Raw genomic sequence first — 19,779 nt, 5'->3', positions numbered from 1 at the left:
ACAGACACTGATGGCTGTAGGCAGGAAGGATCACTTGTAAAGGTACATCCCACAGTGGATCCTAAGAAACTGGCTGCAGATGCCATCCGATCCGTCCATCCAGACTCGGCTGGCCTCTTGGTTCCCCCGGGCTGTAGAACCACATGTATGCCGGGCAGAACTCCTCCCAGAACGATGGCCACTCCTCCCAGCTCCTCGTCGCTACGGACAACCAACTGTAGGTGCCGAGGGACGATCCTGTCCTTCCGTTGTCATGAGCCGTGCCCCCCGCCAGCTCCAGAATCTCAGTGGTCAGGCACTCGAGCACAGCTGGCAGGTAGATGAGAATGTGTCCACAGAACATCCTTTTCAACTCACTTGAGATTTGGGGCTGTAGTTGAGATATTACTTGATCTTTTGAGATGTTAATCAGAGTCAGTAAGAGTCAGAGTTTCTTTATTGTCATTCGCACCTCATGTGGTACATGTGGTGGAGCGAAATTATGTACACAGGGTCCCAGTTACATCCAACAATAAAATGTCTAAGAAAAACAGTAATAACATCTAAGATATGAACTAAGAAAAACATCAACTAAATATACACTAAGCACTCATAACATAAAACATTGAACATCAGCACAAACATGAACATGAGTCTGTGAGCAGATGTGCACGCATGAACACATCAACATGAAACAGATCAGCAGTGACATGAAACAGATCAGCAGCAGCATGAAACAGATCAGCAGCAACATGATGTTATTCTTTTCACAGTGATTCTTCTGGTTAGAGATTCATGAGTCTAACAGCCTCAGGGTAGAAGGTGTTCCTCAGTCTAGTGGTTCTACATTTAATGCTCCTCAACCTCCTTCTTGAGGGGAGTGGGGCAAAAAGTGTGTGTGCTGGGTGAGTGGGGTCCTTCATGATGCAGGTGGTCCTCTTCCTGGATCTGGAGGTGTAGATGTCTGTGATGGTGGGGAGACTGATTCCAACAGATTTCTGTGCAGCCTTCACCACTCTCTGCAAAGCTTTTCTTTCTGCAGCTGTGCAGCCTCCATGCCACATGTTCAGTTGCTGTTGGTTGTAGAAAACTGCCTTGTTGCCATGGTTATGCATCATAACAAATGTCCAAAACTAAAAAAGTTTCAGTAAAAATCCTTCCAGCTGCACAGCATCAGATACCAGAGGAAACAATCATCCAAAAAATGTGATTTACCAGGTTACAATAATCCACACTTTTAATCCAGGTTACACTCTTCCCTCAAGGACACATTTTACAAAGTAGCTACATATTATGCAGGTATAAAGCATACATTTGTATATAATTTTGTGTACATTTTTAAAGCTAATAGTCAAATAGCAACCTGTTTTTTGTGTGAATTGCTATGTCAGTCAAATGTTCAATTTTGGAATAAAGGGGTGGAAATTAAAACTTTATTTTTTTTCCCTCGATTCATCGATTAATCTAAAAAAATAATCGACCTATGAATCAATTATTGAAATAATCGTTAGTTGCAGCCCTACTTGTCACCACAAGTGTTTGTCTTACCTGCACCTTACGAACAAACATTAATTTACTGCACTTTGCTGCATCAGTGCTTTTCTCTTTTTCATCCTCTCTCTCTCTCTCTCTCTCTCTCTCTCTCTCTCTCTCTCTGCTCCACCTTTCCTCTTTTTGGGCTATCTCTCTCAATCCATTCTGACCCAGAGATCAAACACATAAACGTCAGGAACGCAAGTCCACAAGGATGGCACATAACTGTGTGTGTCTCTGCGTGAAGGAAGCACTAACCGTTCATTCTATTTGCTGGAATTTTTCACGTGGGTGGGCTGTCAGCTTCACTCTGAGACAGACACAGCCTCAGAGAGGGAAGGGAGGGGGAGCTTCAGTAACACCTGTGAGTCCCACGCAAGAGCGGCCGGCTTGTTTATTTAAAATAATAAAGCGTGACTCGAATTGAGCCTTTAGTCCAGTCCCTTGGCGGGCACTGACCGGGGCAGGCCACCGGGAAAAGTCCCAGCGCTCCCGATGGCCAATCCGCCCCTGCCGCCTACTCTAATTTTTTTTCTTCTTTCTTTGGAGTCAATTGACACACCGGCGCTTGATAGTCACACGACTGTTTCACGAAAGACACAGCATCTCAGCGACTCCATTTTAATTTGTCAAAAAGTACAGCCATTTATCTACACACCAGTTTTTAAATCTTGTTGATAGGCCAAGTAGAACCAGAGTTATGATAAATAATCCACGCCACATCTTTTTCTGAAAATCATTGTCATATCTGAAGCGCATTTTAGCGAGAGGCAGCAGCAAAGACGGGGAGTGTTAGCGACAAAACACCCCCATCACCCTCCACCCCCGCCGAACAGATTAACAACCTCCCCCCTTGATGTAGGCTTGAAGTTATTTGTCAAGCGACAAAAAATCTACAGGAAGAGGAAGAAAAAGACGCGAAAGCTGAATGGAGTTCAGTGTGATAAAGTCACAACGAGAGAGGGAGTCATGAGGTTTGAGAGATTTGTGATATTTAGCGTGTTTGGGTTTTCAGTGTTTCCCATAGTTTATTTGCCTTGGCAGAGCACTCACACCTTCCATGATTTTTGTTGGGGGTGGGGAAGGAGACACGGCTGTGTTGTCCGCGGTTTGTAACACAGATCAATGTGAGGGAAACGGAGCGCTACCAGCTAGTGCGTCTGTATTGCACAAAATTGATTATACTTCTGATTTTTAAACCCCCAATTTCAGTTTTTAATACAATTTTTTTCTTCTTCTTCGAAAGGTGTCATGATTTGAAATGTTTGAAAGCCATTGTATTAGTCTGTAGCTGTCACACCTTTTCAACAATCCAATTGCACTGTAGCTAAAATAAACCTAAAAACAGGATGTGAGAGAAAAACTAAAGACATATTTACTGATATCACTTGTGCAGAATGAGCTAATGTATATTTGGTTACTGGAACACAACAGATGCAGCTCAAGTGTTCAACTGACTCTACTTATCTTGGACCCCTAGAGCTTCATAGAACATCTAACACAAAGATCACATGAACTTACCACATGGTAGGGACCAGGCCAGAGCCATGATGAGGTCTCCCAGATAGTTGGGGTGGCGGACCACACCCCACCAGCCTGAGACTAATAGACTCTTCCCTGTAGCTGTAGGGATGGTTTTCAGATCTGGAGAGAACACCAATAGGATTTTACCATTTCATGAAGACACTCTTTCTACAACTTGATGTTTAATTAATTCAATTAATTATTTGATCAGTAGAGTCTGATTATGAGTTCAGAGGAACTTACGGGACAGTTTAGGGTCTGATGGGTTTCTCCTGAAGGCATTTTTCTCAGAGTTAGACTTTCTGAATATGTAGAATCCAATTACTACACAGAAATAGAGAGGACAATTTATCAGTCAAACATGAACATGAGTACCACATACGGCACATTATATACCCACTGACAAATTAGTATACAGCAACCCATAGCAATGGCCCAGACAAGCAAAGACCTGTAAAACATTTGACCTTGATGCTGGGGTAATAAAGTGTATGCAACACTCCCTCTAATAATGATTTATATGTGTATGAAGTTTTGTTAAATTATGTTGAGCAGATCAGAAATTATGTGCAGAACAAGCAAATCCCATCCATCCATCCATTTTCTTACGCTTATCCAGGGTTGGGTCACGGGGGTAGCAGCCTAAGTAGGGAGACCCAGACTTCCCTCTCCCCAGCCACTTGGGCCAGCTCCTCCGGGGGAATCTCGAGGTGTTCCCAGGCCAGCCGAGAAACATAGTCCCTCCAGCGTGTCCTGGGTCTTCCTCTGGGCCTCCTTCCGGTGGGACGTGTCCGGAACACCTCACCAGGGAGGCGTCCAGAAGGCATCCTAAACAGATGCCCAAGCTACCTCAACTGGCTCCTCTCGATGTGGAGAAGCAGCGGCTCTACTCCGAGTCCCTCCCGGATGATCGAGCTTCTCACCCTGTCTCTAAGGGAGAGCCCAGACACCCTGCGGAGAAAACTCATTTCGGCCGCTTGTATCCGAGATCTCATTCTTTCGGTCACAACCCAAAGCTCGTGACCATAGATGAGGGTAGGAACGTAGATTGATCAGTAAATTGAGAGCTTCGCCTTTTGACTCAGCTCTCTCTTCACTACGACAGATCGATACAGTGCCCACTTCACTGAAGACGCTGCACCTATCCGCCTATCGATCTCACGCTCCATTTTTCCCTCATTCGTGAACAAGACCCCAAGATACTTGAACTCCTCCACTTGGGGCAGGACTTCCTCCCTGATCCGGAGAGGGCACTCTACCCTTTTCCGGCTCAAGACCATGGCCTCGGATTTCGAGGAACTGATCTTCATCCCGGCCATGTCGCATTCGGCTGCAAACCGCTCCAGCGAAATCTGTAGATCACGATCTGATGAAGCCAATAAGACCACATCATCTGCAAAAAGCAGAGACGCAATCCTAAGGCCACCAAAATGGATCCCCTCAACACCTCGGCTGCGCCTAGAAATTCTGTCCATAAACGTTATGAACAGAATCGGTGACAAAGGGCAACCTTGGCGGAGTCCAACTCTTACTGGGAACAAGCCCGACTTACTGCCGGCGATGTGGACCAGGCTCTGACACCGGTCATACAGGGACCTAACAGCCCGTATCAAAGGGCCTGGTACCCCATACTCCCAGAGTACCCCCCACAGGGCCCCCCGAGGGACGCGGTCGAACGCCTTCTCCAAGTCCACAAAGCACATGTAGACTGGTTGGGCAAACTCCCACGCACCCTCCAGGACCCTGCTGAGAGTGTAGAGCTGGTCCAGTGTTCCACAGCCAGGATGAAAACCACACTGCTCCTCCTGAATCCGAGGTTCGACTCTCCGATGGACCTCCTCTCCAGAACCCCTGAATTGACCTTACAAGGGAGGCTTAAGAGCATGATTCCCCTGTAGTTGGAACACAATCTACGGTCCCCCTTTTTGAATAGGGGGACCACCACCATGGTCTGCCAATCATGGGGAACTTCCCCCGATGTCCACGCAATATTGCAGAGTCGCATAAGCCAACACAACCCTACAATATCCAGAGCCTTAAGGAACTCTGGGCGTATCTCATCCACCCCTGGGGCCCTGCCACAGAGGAGCTTTTTAACCACCTCGGTGACCTCAGCACCAGAGATTGGAGGGCCCGACCCAGAGTCCCCAGGCTCCACTTCCTCAGTGGAAGACATGCCGGTGGGATTGAGGAGGTCTTCAAAGTATTCTGCCCACCGACCCACGACATCCCGAGTTGAGGTCAGCAGCGCGAGCAAATCCCTTGTTTTTAAAAAATAAAAAATAAATACAGCCATAAAATAAATGTATAAAAAACTTTATTTAAATCTTCATTTTACACTTTAGGGAATATTTAAAATCTGAGAAGCTTATAATTAAGTAAAATAACAATAATAACAATAATAACAATAATAACAATAATAATAATAATAACAATAATAACAACAATAATAATAATAATAATAATAATAAATATATATATATATATATATATAAATGGGCTGCACGGTGGCGCAACTGGTAGAGCTGCTGCCTCTCAGCGAGCAGGTCCCTGGTTTAAATCCCGGTCCGGGGGCCTTTCTAGGTGGAGTTTGCATGTTCTCACTGTGCATGCGTGGGTTTTCTCCGGGTACTCCGGTTTCAAATTCAATTCAAATTCAAAAATACTTTATTAATCCCAAAGGGAAATTAAGTGTTGTCATAGCTCATCTTGTTTTCATTCAAGAGTTGTTATAGATGCCGATAGCTGTGGGCAGGAAGGAGCTCCTGTAGTGAAGCTGAAGAATTGGCAACAGATACCAATTCGTCCACCCGGATCCAGCTTCCCATCAGATCCGGCAGGCCTCTCGGTCCTCCTGGGCAGCAGGACTGCCCAAATGCTGGGCAGAATTCCTCCATGAGCGATGGTCACTCCTCCTAGCAGTCTGCTGAGCTCCTTGTCGACACGGACAGACTGCTCAAGGTACCAGGGGATGATTTCAGTCCTCTCGTTGTCACAAGCCAGTTTCAGCAAGTTTCCCACCAGCTCCAGGATTTTGGCGGTCAGGTTACTGGAGCACCACCACCAGGTTTATGGGAATTTGTCCACAGCTCCTCCTTTTCAACTCATTTGAGATTTGCTGCTTTAGCTGTGGTATTTGAGCTTGTGAGATGTTAATCAGCTGCTCCTGGTTGTTAAAAAAACACCTTGTTGCCATGGTTACACAATGCCCAAAAGTAAGAAGGTTTCAGTAAAAATCCTTCCAGCTGCACAGCATCCGATATCAGAGGAAATAATCAACTGAAAAAGCGATTTACATTCAGAAAAAAGAGGAACTAAAGTTTTCAAAAGCAATAACTCAGAATGAATGTAACAGAGCTGCTCCAACATGCAGCCACGCCGAGCGGCGCAAATCTAGAACTCCCACAGACCAAAAACATGCATGTTAGGCTGATTGGTAACTCTAAATTGTCCCTAGGTGTGAGTGAGAGAGTGAATGGTTGTTTAACTCGTTTGTCTCTATGTGTCCCTGTGATGGACTGTAGACCTGTCCAGGGTGTACCCCGCCCCTCGCACAGTGATTGCTGGACGTGGGCACCGGCGACCCCCGTGACCCAAAATGGAAATATGGGGGAGTGGTGGCACAGAGGTTAGAGAAGGTGGGCCTGTGATCAGAAGATCACCGGGTCAAGCCCCGGTACCGACAACATCAAAAAATGTGGGTGAGGTAGGTGAAGCACCCATACCTGCCCCCACCCTTATTCGCCCCACTCTGGGCCCATGAGCAACGCCCTTAACCCCCATCTGCTCCCTAACAGGTCTTTCTTGAAAATGAGTTCTCGTGGCTCGTGAGACTACCTGTATAAATAAAGGGTAAATGAAATAAATAAATAAAATTATATGTATGTATATATATATATATATATATATACACACACATATATATACACACACATATATATACACACACACATATATATATATATGTGTGTGTATATATATATGTGTGTGTGTGTGTGTATATATACACACACATATATATATATGTGTGTGTATATATACACACACACATATATACACACACACACACACATATATATATATATGTGTGTGTGTATATATATATGTGTGTGCATATATACACACACACACATATATATATATATATGTGTGTGTGTGTATATATATATGTGTGTACACACACACACACACACACCACACACACACACACACACACACATATACACAGGACAGGATTTAGATGATCAGTAAGTTCAGAAGCTGAGTTTCTGCTCACGTTTGAGAAGGACGATGGCTGAGAGGATGGGGAGGCTCAGAGGGTTTGGGTGACCCACCAGGTAATAAGCCTGCAAGGTGTAAGTGAAGGGAACCCACACCAGATCACCAAAAGCCAGCATGAAGCCAAAACCATCATGCATCAAATCCATGGTGGTGAGGATGGCCTCCTGGAAGAAACACACACAAAGAGAAATCACTGAACTGACAACACCAGGCTGTTTATCTGGCTTCCTTTACTAATATGTCTGTGTATGCTTCACAAGAAAATATTGATGTTGCAGTAAGTTTAATGGTGCTCTGATGAGGGTACCTCATTCCACAGGCCATCCACCACATACAGCAACTGGAAGAGGTTCACGAGGATCATGGAACATGATGGAGCATCCAGACGCTGCTGCTTCATCTCAGCCAGAGCCATGGCAAAGTTCACCAAACACTGGAGAATCAAACCCACATGAAGTTCAACACGATCAGTGCTCTGTACCAGCAGCTGCAGAGATCCCCTTTGACATTAACAAAACCATTTTACAAACTAAATAACTGCTAGACTTTTTCACTGAGCCACTGACACATTTTTAGTTTGGTTAACATTCTTTACGGCTTGGGGGTCCAGTCCTGGTCCTTGAGGGCCACTATCCTGGGGATATGGGATTTACCTGTACAAATAAAGGTTGATTGATTGATCCTGCATGTTTTAGAGGTGCCTCTGCTCCAAGACACCTCATTTGAATCAATGGGGGACTAACAGGCTGCTGCAGAACATGAAGAGGTAATTTAACCATTGGATCAGGTGTGATAGAGCAAGGAAAGGTAAAACATGCAGGACAGTGGTCCTCAAGGACCAGGATTGGACACCCCTGCTTTATGGTATTCTAGAGTTTGACTATGCTCAAAAATTATACAAAATATTAAATTATCATGCACCCTACTATAGAAAAACATTTTCTTGGTTTAACGTTATAAACATGCAACAGTAAACTGCACTTGGGTGGTCATTTAACGGAGACTTCAAATCTAAAAAAAGAACAGAGATGTTCCAAAGATGCTTTTTAATGCTACAAATTCTACGCTCAAATTCTGAGTAAATGTTTCAGCTGTAAGCAGACATTTGGTGTTCATTCACTTTAAGATGAAAGACTATAAAAAAACACCAGGGGGCACTAGAGAAAATCCAGGAACCGGGTGTGTACACAGGTGCATTTTACTGTAATTTAAACTGAGTGCATTTATTTTGACAAGAAGTTTTCTTCAACGTCATGACATGAGTTTTCATCACAAACTGCTTACTAAACAGACTCACCCAGCCAATAAGTCCAGGGCGCATTTCACAGAAAAATTTCAGATCAAAGTTCTTGATGCGGGGATTAAGCTCACGTCCTTTGAAAAAGTCATACGCCACATTACCTGGAGAGAGAGATAAAAAAACATTTACAGCAGGAAGCATAAAGTATCTGGCTCAGATAACTGCGGTGAACTCCACGTACCTGAGCTTCCACCCAGAGCCAGCTGCTCAGGGCTGGCAGAGCGAGAGCGGACAAACAGGTAGATGCTGAGCAACATGGAGATGAGGAAGGAGGCTGTGGCTAGCTGCAGGAAGTTGCTGTGGATGTAGGTGAGGTCTACACCTAGATATACTCCTGCTGCCACCCCTACAGCACTAACCACGATGGCAAAAAACCCTGATTGAGCACAAAAATGACCAGACACAAACAATTAGAAGAAGAATAAAGAAAAGATACAAAAAATAACTAGTTGAAACCAGAAAAACAAAAATGAATGTGCCAGAGGCAGGAAAAAAAATATTCTACCAGAAGCAGTCAGCTGATCTTCTTTAAGTTGGAAATTAAAGTTATGGAATTCAAAATAATACTGCCAGTAACCACAATTGATGCTGACCCAAGGCTGCGTTCAGCCTTCATTTGGACTCTTCAACTGAGAAATGTTCAGGTTCTCTCAAGAGGATCTTTAAGCGACTGTGATCAAACCACCAAAAGAAGGAAACAAACAAAAATAGGTGGATGGAAACAAACAGGCTACATCCTGGTTTCCAAAAAACAATTTTTGCACAGGGCTACAACTCTGATTTGGATTGACCAAATTGCACAAATGACCCCTTGTTCAAATCTTTACATGCAGTAGAATCAAACTAACATCATCAAGTTCACACTGGTCCCATCTATCACAAACGTAAGGAGAAAAATTCAAGTGATGCAGTCTGAGAGACATTCGCCTTGGTCTAATAATCTCCCTGTTATTACGTCAGAAAGGGTGATTTTGGCCAGGAAAACGCTTGAAAATCCCACATGGAGATGTAGTTGCTTGATAAATGAATGGTTAATAAACTGATAACTGATCATCATATTGATTTATTGTGTCTGACAGAAACTTGGCTACAACAGGAGGATTTTGTTGGTATAAATGAATCCACTCCTGTTAATTATTAAAATTTTCATGTTCCTAGAACAACTGGCCGAGGTGGAGGAGTAGCTTCTATTTTTCAGTCAGGATTATTGATTAATGCCAAATCAGTTATTAGTTATGATTCTTTTGAATCCCTGTCCCTCAGTCTTTCTCATCCAAAATGGAAATCAGAAAAGCCACTTTTACTAGTTGTTATATATCGTCCACCAGGAGCTTACTCTCAGTTTTTGTCTGAATTCTCAGAATTATTAACTGACTTATTATTAAATACTGATAAAATCATCATAATGGGTGATTTCAATATTCATGTAGATGTTGAGAGTGATAGTTTAAACATAGCCTCTAATAATTTAATAGACTCATTTGGTTTTACCCAAAACGTCCGCACATCTACTCATTCTTATCATCACACTCTTGATTTAGTTCTGACCTATGGTGTAGAGATTAAGGACTTGGTAATAGTTCCTCAAAACCCTGTTCTGTCCGACCATTTTTTAATAACCTTTGAGTTTACATTAAATGACTACACAGTCACTGAGAGTAAATTTCATCTCAGCAGGTGCTTATCAGAAAATGCTGTAACCAAATTTAAACAATCTCTTCCATCAATGTTTCCTCTGTCTTGCAGAGTAATGCATCAGAGAACAGAGACTTAGATCATCTAGTTGATCATCTTACAACTTCAATGCAAACTTCACTTGATAAAATTGCTCCACTGAAAAAGAAAGTAATCCATCAGAGGAAACTGGCTCCTTGGTTCAATTCTGAGTTACGTACTTTAAAGCAGCATCTAGAAACCAGGAGAGAAAATGGAGCTCCACTAATGTTGAAGAATTTTATTTAACTTGGAAAGATAGTCTGCTAACATATAAAAAAGCTCTCCGTAAAGCTAGAACTTTATATTACTCATATTTAATAGAGGAGAATAAAAATAACCCTAGGTTTCTGTTTAGTACTATTGTTAGACTAATTAAAAGTCCCATTTCTGTTGAACCATGTATCCCTACAACTATAAGTAGTAATGACTTCATGAGATTCTTTATAAATAAAATTATTTCAATTAGAGAGAAAATTCAAACCATCCTTCCTTCTACTATCTCTAGTCCCCTGTCAAATGAGGCAACTTTAAAAATTTCACTAGAGCCTGATTTATGTTTGGAAAGTTTTTGTCCTGTTGAGCTCTGAATTGTCAAAAATAATAACCTCATCCACACCATCCACATGCCTGCTAGATCCCATCCCAACCAGACTGTTTAAAGAGATATTTCCACTAATTAATGTCCACATTTTGATCTACTTAATTTGTCTTTAATGGATGGTTATGTACCACAGAGCTTTAAGGTTGCTGTAATTAAACCTTTACTTAAGAAGTCTGACCTTGATTCAGAAATTCTGTCCAACTATAGACCTATATCTAATCTAACTTTCATCTCAAAAATTCTAGAGAAAATAGTTGCAGGTCAGTCACGTGAACATCTACAAAGTGTAGTGAACTAGGCCTGATGTCAAAACCTTGACCTTAGGCACCTTATGGGACAGAACTTGTCATTTCATTGGTTTGCATCCAGAAATACAGGTTGACCCATCCTGAGACTTTCTTTCTTAAATTAATCAAGTGAAAGAAGATTACTTTCGATTATCATTACTATTTTACAAATGTTTGATAATCAAATTGTGTTAGTTCAAACAATGTTTAAATGTTGAAGTGAACTACTCATTTTTATTAACTGTGAAACAGTAATAATGATTCTTAATCCTCATTCAAAGTGAAATCAAGTTGGAATATGTTACAGAGTAATGATTCAATTTCTTGATCGTCTGTTTGAAATGAGCAAGTTGTGTAAGTTGGTCAAAGTTCAAGTTTCGGTCAACTGCAAGTTTACTGAAAAAGAAATGTCATGTTTAACTTTTACAGCAAGATACTAGAGAATTGACTCCACGGAGTCTGAATTCTTCATAACAATCTTCTGTCTGTTCTTAAACAATCTTAATCTTTTTCCTTGACTTTTCATAACACCTTACATCACAAAACACACCTCTGTTTTGGTCAATCGACCAATCAGAAAGTTCTCAAATGAACCGGAAGTGAGCTTTCTTTAAATGTTGGTACTTTCTAGTTCAACCGAAGTTTTTTAAGTTTAAAGTTGCAGTTAGAGAAGAGTTGCTGTAGATGAAGAAGTTCTGCAGGAACTCGGCAGTTCCAGAATGCAGAATGCTGGAATGCAGCATGCTCAGTACATCTGCCACTATGCTGGACGAGAGAAGTTCAGAAGAATTATGAAGTCGGTTCTGGATGATCTCACGACTCCCGAGGTTTAGCTGTTCTTATGGAGACGCTGAAAAGTGGCTCGAAGTGGAATTTTACGCCGGAACTGACATATCTTCAGAAAGGTAAAAAGTCGATCTTCAACCAAAGTGTACCGTTGGGACAAGCTGGTCCAAAGGAGCGTGCTGTTCTGGTTAAAACAGACAAATTCCCTCACACATCTCTCTCAAGATAAACTTCATCTTTCCATCTTTAAAATTCTTCTATCTGCTAAAAATCATTACAGATATTTTTAGAAATGTCTGAAGCAAAGTTTTTCAATCACCGCCGTGTGGTTGACGTTTGTTGTACTACTGGAAGTGAGAACAATCGCTGTATTGTTTACTTCCTGTAAAACTGATTAATAAGCTGTTGTTATTTTCAATTCTTGCCAATTAATGTAAATGTGTGATGTGTTAAACTTGATTCTGTTAATAAATGACCCACTGTCGTTGGTGAGTCAAAGATAATTAACGTCTCACGTCCACATTTTATTAAATCCAGATGCACGTCATTATACAGTCCAGAAAAATGAAAGAATCCGTTTTATCTATGAATATATGACAGCATATGTTCATCTACAAAAGAAATAATCTGTTTGAAGAGTTTCAGTCAGAGTTTAGAGCTCATCATAGCACAGAAACAGCACTAGTAAAAGTCATTAATGATATTCTCATGGCCTCAGACAATAGACTTGTGTCTCTACTGGTCCTGTTAGACCTCAGTGCTGCATTTGATACAGTTGATCACAATATTTTACTACAGAGGCTTGAATATGATGTTGGGATTACAGGGACAGCTCTAAAATGGTTTAAATCATATCTATCTGATAGATTCCAGTTTATAAATGTAAATAATATATCTTCTTCATACAGCAAAGTTAGTCATGGAGTTCCTCAGGGCTCAGTGCTTGGACCAATACTCTTTACTTTATATATGCTTCCATTAGGTAAAGTTATTAAACAGCATGGGATAATTTTTCATTGTTATGCTGATGACACACAATTATATTTGTCCATTAAACTCAATGAATCCAATCAGCTACTTAGACTACAAGCATGTCTTAAAGACATAAAAACCTGGATGACCCTTAATTTTCTCCTGTTGAACAGACAAGACTGAGGTTTTGGTTTTTGGACCTGAGCACCTTAGGAATGAATGTTTCAGTCTTTCTCCCTCCTTAGATGCATTAATCTGTCCTCCAGCTCTAATGTTTAAAATCTTGGTGTTATTTTTGATCAGGACATGTCTTTTATCCCCCACATTAAAAATGTTACTAGAACCACCTTCTTCCACCTGCGTAATATCACTAACATTAGAAACATCTGAACTAAAAATGATGCAGGAAAACTGGTCCATGCATTTGTCACGTCTAAACTAGACTATTGCAATGGTTTATTATCTGGGTGTCCAAATACTTCTTTAAAACATCTTCAGTTGATCCAAAATGCTGCTGCCAGAGTCTTAACCGGAGTTAGTAGGAGAGATCATATTTCTCCAGTTTTAGTTCCTCTCCATTGGATCCCTGTCAAATCCAGAACAGAATTGAAAATCTTACTTCTAACCTATAAAGCTCTCAACAACCTGGCTCCATCTTATTCAAAAATACATACACACACACACACACACACACATATATATATTTTATATTATTACAAACTGGATTCCAAAAAAGTTGGAACACTAAACAAATAGTGATTAAAAACTGAATGCAATGATGTGGATGGAGGTGCCAACATCTAATATTTTATTCAGAATAGAACAAATCACAGATCAAAAGTTTAAACTGAGAGAATGTATCATTTTAAGGGAAAAATCTGTTGTTTCCAAATTTCATGGCATCAACAAATCCCAAAAAAGTTGGGACAAGTCCATTTTTCCCACTGTGTGGCATCCCCCCTTCTTCTTACAACACTCAACAGACGTCTGGGGACAGAGGAGACCAGTTTCTCAAGTTTAGAAATAGGAATGCTCTCCCATTCATGTCTAATACAGGCCTCTAACTGTTCAATCGTCTTGGGCCTTCTTTGTCGCACCTTCCTCTTTATGATGCGCCAAATGTTCTCTATAGGTGAAAGATCTGGACTGCAGGCTGGCCATTTCAGTACCCGGATCCTTCTCCTACGTAGCCATGATGTTGTGATTGCTGCAGAATGTGGTCTGGCATTATCGTGTTGAAAAATGCAGGGTCTTCCCTGAAAGAGGTGACGTCTAGATGGGAGCATATGTTGTTCTAGAACCTGAACATAGTTCTCTGCATTAATGGTGCCTTTCCAGACATGCAAGCTGTCCATGCCACAAGCGCTCATGCAACCCCATACCATCAGTGATGCAGGCTTCTGAACGGAGCGTTGATAACAACTTGGGCTATCCTTGTCCTCTCTGGTCCGGATGACACGGCGTCCCAGTGTTCCATAAAGAACTTCAAATCGTGACTCATCTGACCACAGAACAGTCTTCCATTTTGCCACACTCCATTTTAAATGACCCCTGGCCCAGTGCAAAGTTTTTCCTTTCCACTGTCTCCACTGTGCTTGCTCAGGATGGGAGACTGCAACGAAGCCAAGATTCAACTTGTCTGCTGGATTCCTTAGAGAACTTTACTAATTGGCTTTTATGTATTTGAATGTTCCTGTAAAATGCCGAGACAACTTTGTTGTGATTTGGCGCTATATAAATAAACATATTGTAAATATATAAATAATATAAATAATATGTATAATATAAATAAATTGAATTAAATACATTTTGATTCCAGTGGACTTAAAGACAAAAGAGAAGTGTAAGGAAACATTGGTTACGTACTGTAACCCCAGATTTTATGAGTATAGGCGCAGCCCTTTAAGGCTATCGCTAGTGGGTTTATCCCTTCGCGCAGCACTGAAAACTTTAGTTCGCACCCACCAGCTGTGTGGGCCCCAACCCCGGTCCGTATAAATTATGGTGAGACCGGGCAATCGGCTCCCAAATAGCTTTTTTTCTTCAGCCATTTAGGAACCGGTGAGGCCCGGCGCTTAAAGGGCTACGCCTATACTCATAGAATCTGGGCTTACAGTACGTAACTAACATTCTATTTCATATAGGCTTCGCCCTTTAAGGCTATCGCTAGTGGGTTAAAGACGAAGCAGGATGTAATCTATGCCTCACTGGGTCCATTCAGACACAAACATTAAGCACCTGCTTGCACAAAAAAAACATTTAATCACTCAGCCTTCTGTGTGCATAATTACGCACTCCATGCACAGCAGCGCGCCGGAGAAAAGATCTCTGGTGAGGAAAAAGGCTAAGATAGCAGACCTGCTGCTGTGAGTAGGAACAACGGAGGTTACAAATTGTAACAGTGTAACGATGACCAGGCAGCCGCCATACAAATGTCCTCCATTGTCATCCCTCCATGCAGAGCTATGGAGGATGAAAACCCTCTGGTGGAATGTGCTGAGATTCGCTGGACGATCCAGCCCAGATGAACTGTAAGCTTCAGAAATAGCCTCACACAACCAGTGTGAGAGGCGCTGGATGGATAGAGAGCATCCTGAAGAGCTGTCCCTGTAATGCACGAACAGACGCTGAAAGCAGCACAGTGCGGCTGTGTGCGCCATGTAACATGAAAACGCGCGCACGGGACAGAGGAGTTGAGATGTTGCTTCCTCCTCAGTATTATGAGGAGGAGGATAAAACCCGTCCAAGGTTATCACTCTCGATCTGAATGAGCTTGTGATGCTTTTCAGAGCAGGTTTAAGACGCAGTACAGCTGAACTGTCGTCAGGTTGGATCCTGAGACATGAGGGAGCAACAGAGAGCAGATAAATCACTCACTCACTTTGCCGACGTCAAAGCTAATAGCAGGGCTGTTTTAAGTGACAGAAATTTAAGTGAAACCTGATATAAAGGCTCAAAAGGAGCTTTGATCAGAGCGCGCAGGACCATCGTTAGGTCCCACTGTGGAGATAGTGGACGTGACACAGTTCTGTGTCTCTGTACACCTTTCAGAAAAACGCTTCATCAACGGGTGGTTAAAAACTGTTCTGTCACAAAAAAAAAAACTCATGACAGGAAGAAATAGCTGCAGCATAAGTATTAATTGTGCTGAAGGCCAAATTTCTGTCCATCAAGACTGTAGAAATGACAGTACGGCACCTAGTGGACATGAGATGGCCTCCACGTATTTCTCTGCGCACCAGCGCTGTGGTGGAAGCGGCTCGTGTGCCCTGAATCGTATGCACCACATCCTGTGGGAGACCCATCTTTCAGTGTTGCCAAATAGAGTCAAGGTTTTCCAGCCCAAGAATCTAACAATGTGGCAAAATGTAACAATCCAACAAAAATCTTCCCAGAGTTCCCAGCAAAATCAGAATGAAAAACTGCCCAATTGGCAGTAAACCGCCCAATCTGGTCACACTGCCATCTTTTCTAAACAAATCTGTTCAACGGCCAAACCCAAAAGAGCTGACCTATTTCTGGGTAACTACTGATCGCTATTCCTGCCTGGGGGAGAGCGTCCCCCCCCACGGCAGTTTCCACGGCCGACCCGATATCAGTCACTGCAGATTCGGGAACCATGGGGCACTTATGCGCTCGGGAGCTACAAGGATGACTGACAGTTCTTCCTCCCGGACCCGGTCCAGGCTCTGTGATATCAGAAAGACTGGAGGGAACACATAACGGAGCATTTTTGGCCACAGGCTGTGAGCGAAGGTGTCCACCCCTAACGGTGGGTCGTCTCGTGGGCTCAGTGAGAAACATAATTGACACTGGGCATTTTCCCGTGTGGCGAACAGATCCACTGCTGCTCGGCTGAACCTGCTCCAAATCCGAGAGATCAGCTCAGGATGGAGGCTCCAGTATCTGTGGTGGGGACCGCCCCTCGACATTATGTCTGCTCCCCTGTTCAGGACGCCGGTAATGTACACTGCTCTCATGGAGAGCGGGTTTTTGCTGTCTCGCGATGCGTAATAGTTGGGCTGAGTGCACGCCTCCCTGACGGTTTATGTAAGCTGCCGTCACTTTTTTGTCTGTGAATCAGAACATGCTGATTCCGCAGCAGGGGAGCAAAATGCTGATTCATATTCCAAACCATGAGACAGTCTAGCACATTTATGTGAGACGAGATGTGGTTTGGCCACTGTACTCCCACTGCTTGGGATAGACACGTTCCCCCCCAGCCTGGCACGCGTCTGTGAAAACTGAGACGTGTGACATAGGCCTGCTGATGAGAACTCCCTCTGACAGAATAAATAAATGTTTCTATAAAGAATGAAGGGGTTCCCTCAGTGATTCAGATCGGTTCTCATGGAGGGGGGCACAGAGATCATCCGCCTCTTCTGACGCACCGGATCTATGCGCATATCATCCCCAGGAGTCGCATGACAGGCAGAGCTGTCATTACGCTGCAGGGTTTGTCGTAGCGGAGTTGAGCTGACAAGAGCTTCGGCTCTCGGCTGTGATAAACGGCTCTCATTGTGGTTGAGTTGAGCTCTACTCCCAGATAAACAATCATCTGGGACGGGAGAACAGAACTCTTTTCCCAGTTTATAAAAAAAAACCCAGGTTTAGCAGGTGTAGCATCAGCATTTTGGTTTGTGAGGCTGCTTCCTGTCTGGATCGAGCTAATAAAAGCAGATCGTCCAGATAAAAAAAATTCTCATACCTGTCATGTGTAATGGCTGTAGAGCCTTCTCCACGCATATTGAGAATGTGCGTGGGGCGAGGAAATAACCGAACAACAGCCTGTTGTACCGATACGGAATCCCCTGGAAGGAGAAACGCAGGAATTTCATGTGTTTCGGAATGATGGGAATGTGAAAATATGCGTCCTTCAAATCTATGGAGGTGAACCAGTCGTTCTGGTGAACGTTCTCCAGCAGCTGATCAGTTGTCAGCATGTCTCTACATTATCGATTTGATGAACATGGACAGGTCGAGAATCTGTCTCATCCCTCTGTTTTTTTTTTTCGGAACCAGGAAGTAACGCGAGTAAAACTCCATGTTTTCCTCTCTGTTGGGAACCTTGGAAATTACGTTTTTATCAGTAATTCTTGAACTTCTGATTGGAGAGACGAGTTCTGTTCTGAAGATGACAGAACCGTCTCTATAATCCCCCTGAATGGTGGGGGTTGAGCTGCGAACTGCAGCGTGTAACCTCTGCTGATCAGATGGTCCATCCATCTGTCCAGGGAACACTCGCTGCCACTCTGCGTAAAGCTCGGGGAGCGTGCTTGCGTTTTTGTGTTGTGTCATGTTTTTTACAGACGTCAGCCTGGTTAAAGCCCTCAACGCCGTCACCCGCTCCAGAGATTCTCAGGGGGGGACCCAAGGGGGGCTCTGACAGAAAAGGCTGGATGAGCGCCTCTGTGTTGAGCCCAGGCTGTGGGCTCACGTTAGAGCTGTTGTGAGCCGACGCGCACTGAGAGGCGGCGTGAGCGCTTTTTTGAATGAGACGTCGTTTGGGTGGAGGTTGCAGTTGTAGCGGAGAAACACGTTTATTCCCGCTGTACGGTGAGTGGACAGAAACAGCAGAAAATAAAACGGGCACTGGCTGAGAGCGAGGGATTTTACTGATCTCTGTCTGCTGAAAAAAAAAAACAATTTGTAGCCGACGTGGCAGACGAGTGTTTTGTGATATTTACCGAACTGCGGTGCCTTTTAAAATGCTGTTTAGAGGTTACCGGCTCGTTTTGTGTGGGGAATGTGTGAAGAGAGGCAGCTGTAAGATCAGTTGATCTGAAAGTCAGACCGGAATCAGATGAAACTTTACTTTCAGAGATGTTTCTGTTGTATTTCAAAACATACATCAAAAACACGCACATTCCCCTCAAGGAGCTGTTCCCTGGTAGAGGGGGCCGGCGGAGGAGCGGAGCGTGAAGTCGCTGCTGCAGCTGTGGAGCACCTCTGCTGCTTTTGCTGGCCACGGTGGTCCCTCCAGTGGCCGGAGAGGCGGGAGGAGGACTGTGACGTCACCAGATGGTGTACCATCTCTGAGACCTCCTCGGACCTCTGCGATTTCTCAAGCATGGTCCTGAAGTTGGCCCCGAACAGCACCTCTGGGGTGATGGAGCCCTCCAGCAGGTCTCTCTGCAGCCTCTCGGACAAGGATGGCGAGAGGCGGAGCCAAGTGGTCTTCTGGATCATGGTCATCCAAGCGACGATGCGGGACAGACAGACCGCAGAGATGGCGCACATGTTTAAGATGACGTCAGCAGCTTTACAGAGAGAGCTCTTTGTCTCCTCCAGCAGGTCTGCTTCCTCCAGCCTCTTTTGAGATATTGTAAGCCAGCAGGGCGACGTTGTTTGCCGCAGCCGCCTGGAATGAGCACTGGTGAGCTCGTTTAGAGAGCTTTGTCACCATCAGGTTATGCATCCCTGGAGGGGCAGGTTGCTGGTCCATCCTGGAAGCTTTTGCCTCAAGTGCCTCTGCCAGGCTTGGCTCCAGGGCGGGAACTGAGGAAAAACTCAGATCAGTAAAACCCTCCACTCTGGAAATGGAGGCAAAGGTGGAGACGGGTGTCTTCAGCTTGCCAGGCCCAGCTGCAGCCTTGTTCCAGTAGGATGTCACTGTTGGAAAGCGGGGCCAGATGGGGTCAGGGCGACAAGCCGGGGCGGAGCCAAACCTTCCCGCCAGATCATTCGATCGGGGCGGAAAGAGGCGAGGGACGGAAAGTTCCTTTGTGTCAGCAGCCTTCTGGATTGTGTGGGGCAGCTCCGAGAGGAGGGCGGCAAGGGATGGGAGAGGTGTGGTCGCC

General features: G+C 43.8%; 1 protein-coding gene across 1 annotated transcript in view; it reads right to left on the bottom strand.

The window, feature by feature from the left end:
* Window positions 1-1,943: 1,943 nt before the first annotated feature.
* lbr (lamin B receptor) overlaps window positions 1,944-19,779 on the bottom strand; it is a 54,521-nt gene continuing 36,685 nt past the window's right edge. Inside the window, exons 6-12 of the mRNA XM_037686061.1 lie at window positions 8,799-8,993; window positions 8,615-8,718; window positions 7,625-7,750; window positions 7,313-7,481; window positions 3,280-3,360; window positions 3,034-3,156; window positions 1,944-1,966 (exon numbers count right to left, since the gene is read on the bottom strand). Coding sequence (XP_037541989.1) covers window positions 1,944-1,966; window positions 3,034-3,156; window positions 3,280-3,360; window positions 7,313-7,481; window positions 7,625-7,750; window positions 8,615-8,718; window positions 8,799-8,993 — 821 coding nt within the window. The remainder of the gene's footprint in view (window positions 1,967-3,033; window positions 3,157-3,279; window positions 3,361-7,312; window positions 7,482-7,624; window positions 7,751-8,614; window positions 8,719-8,798; window positions 8,994-19,779) is intronic.

This window comes from Nematolebias whitei, chromosome 12, assembly GCF_014905685.2.
Source record: "Nematolebias whitei isolate Nwh7 chromosome 12, NemWhi1, whole genome shotgun sequence".
NCBI lineage: Eukaryota > Metazoa > Chordata > Actinopteri > Cyprinodontiformes > Rivulidae > Nematolebias > Nematolebias whitei.
The sequence above is the reverse complement of the archived record's forward strand: the minus strand, read 5'-3'. Positions and strand labels throughout refer to the sequence as shown.